This window comes from Echinops telfairi, unplaced genomic scaffold, assembly GCF_000313985.2.
Source record: "Echinops telfairi isolate 266 unplaced genomic scaffold, ASM31398v2 ScPeMD7_9;HRSCAF=40, whole genome shotgun sequence".
NCBI lineage: Eukaryota > Metazoa > Chordata > Mammalia > Afrosoricida > Tenrecidae > Echinops > Echinops telfairi.
In genome coordinates this window covers 29,642,072-29,643,874 of record NW_022103906.1, presented here as the reverse complement: position 1 = coordinate 29,643,874, position 1,803 = coordinate 29,642,072, and the positions used below count along the sequence as shown (strand labels likewise).

At 44.4% G+C, this 1,803-nt stretch overlaps 1 protein-coding gene across 1 annotated transcript in view; it reads right to left on the bottom strand.

The window, feature by feature from the left end:
• Window positions 1–906: 906 nt before the first annotated feature.
• DKK4 (dickkopf WNT signaling pathway inhibitor 4) overlaps window positions 907–1,803 on the bottom strand; it is a 2,810-nt gene continuing 1,913 nt past the window's right edge. The window contains exon 2 of the mRNA XM_013005883.1: window positions 907–1,179. Coding sequence (XP_012861337.1) covers window positions 907–1,179 — 273 coding nt within the window. The remainder of the gene's footprint in view (window positions 1,180–1,803) is intronic.

The following is a 1,803-nucleotide window of genomic DNA, read 5'->3' as shown; positions in this document are numbered from 1 at the left end:
TCGCTTTTTTTGACCTGCGTTTTTGTCCGAGGTAACTTAAATACAGGCAGTCAAAATATATAAGTAGAAACATTGCTTGATAGCTCTAGCTTTCAGATACAAACATTCTGGGAAGAAAAAATGTAAAATGAATCAATGGTAAGCATAGCCATTAGAAACAGTATGTTGGAAAGTGCTTTGTAACATAAAGGCCTATTCGAACAGAAAATGTTAATGCCGTTTGAATTGTACTGCTTTTTGGACCGAGTTACGAAATGGTCTTTCTCGGGAAAGCCTGCTGTGGTGATTGCCATTGGGAAGACCTCGCTGCCCGAGACCATGCCGATTCCCAGGAACCCGGTAGGGCACGGTGGAACCGCCCTGTGCGTTTGCAAGACTGATTGTTTGCGGGAGTAGAAAGCCCCTTATTCCTTGGAGTGGCTTTGAACTCCTAACAACTAAGACACCAGGGCTCCCATAGTTAAGATACAAAATTCACTTATTTAATATGACTAAACCATTGATTGTCTGATAAGTGAATTATAAAGTCAATAAAGCATTTTTTTAATCATGCATTTGCTTTTAATTTCAGATCCTGTCACTTTTCCCCCCAAGGCACTGTCTGTCATGTATAAGCCATTCAGGTTGATTTTGAAATAATTGAATCACTAGGGCAAAAAAAATTTTTTTAATGTGGGGGGTGGGTGTTACAAGATCACATCAGTTTCCTGGAGAGGCAGACAAAAAGCCCACATCACCCCTCCCATCATGAGGCAGCACCCAGAGTTCTGGGGCCTGTGTCAGTCTATTTCCGCCGCGGCAAGAGCTGATCTGAAGGGAGATTTGAAAGAAAGGCTTTTCAGGTCGATGCCTGAGATCTCTGCTTGGATGCTGTGGAGAGTCTTCTTTGGCCAGATCTGCAGCTGCTTACATTTTTTGGCACACTCTTAGCCGTGCATGTTGTCTATTGCCGGTAGCTTGATTTCGACACAGAAGTCCAGGACCACAGTCACACCGCTGGAAAATTTCTGGGGCTTGAGCCGTGTCTTTGTGCCCTCTCCGAGAGCAGACCTGCCCCTCCAGAAGGACTGGCTTACAAATTTTAGTCCAAAAGTGACGAGCACAGCAAAGTCCAGGCCCACAGTCAAAGGTTCTGAGACAGCTCTCTCCTTCTTGTCCTGCAACAAGGTTCATAGGGGCCTTGTTAGAAAGCGGGGAAAGGGGCCCGTGGGCAGGGGTGGTTGTATTCTTCCCATCTGTCTTACAACACTGAAACATTTTTACTAATGAAATATTTTATTACCTAAATAGGGTTCAATTTGATAAAAAGACTGATTTATAAAAGGATCAGTTAAACCTGGAGATAGGACCTGTCAAGGGTACCAACCTCACACCATCTTCATGTCAAAAACTGGAACAAAAGTGGATTAAAATGTTTTCATTAAAAAGCGCATCTGCTTCGATCTATCTTTTGTATCCTGAGAATCTAGGAAGATTAACCACCATTTGTTCCATTCTAGACTGTAGAAAGGTGTGTGTGTGCGCGTGCGTGAAATACTGACTTAGAAGGTCTTTGTTTACTGCTGTTGCTAACTGGTCAATGACTAAAGGCTGTTCCTCTGTCCTCTTGGCCTGCTGAGTACCCTATGCTGCCTCTTCGATCTCTAAGCTTAAGGACCGAGATTGGCAACAGGCCATGTTCCTGACGCATTTCTGGTGGAGAGTGGATAACGTCAGTCCTAGCCTTTCCGAGAGCCTAGGCGGGAACACGTTTTGTTCCTGGGATCCAGCTCCTTACCCTTGCTGTCCTGTGGTTTCTTGGTA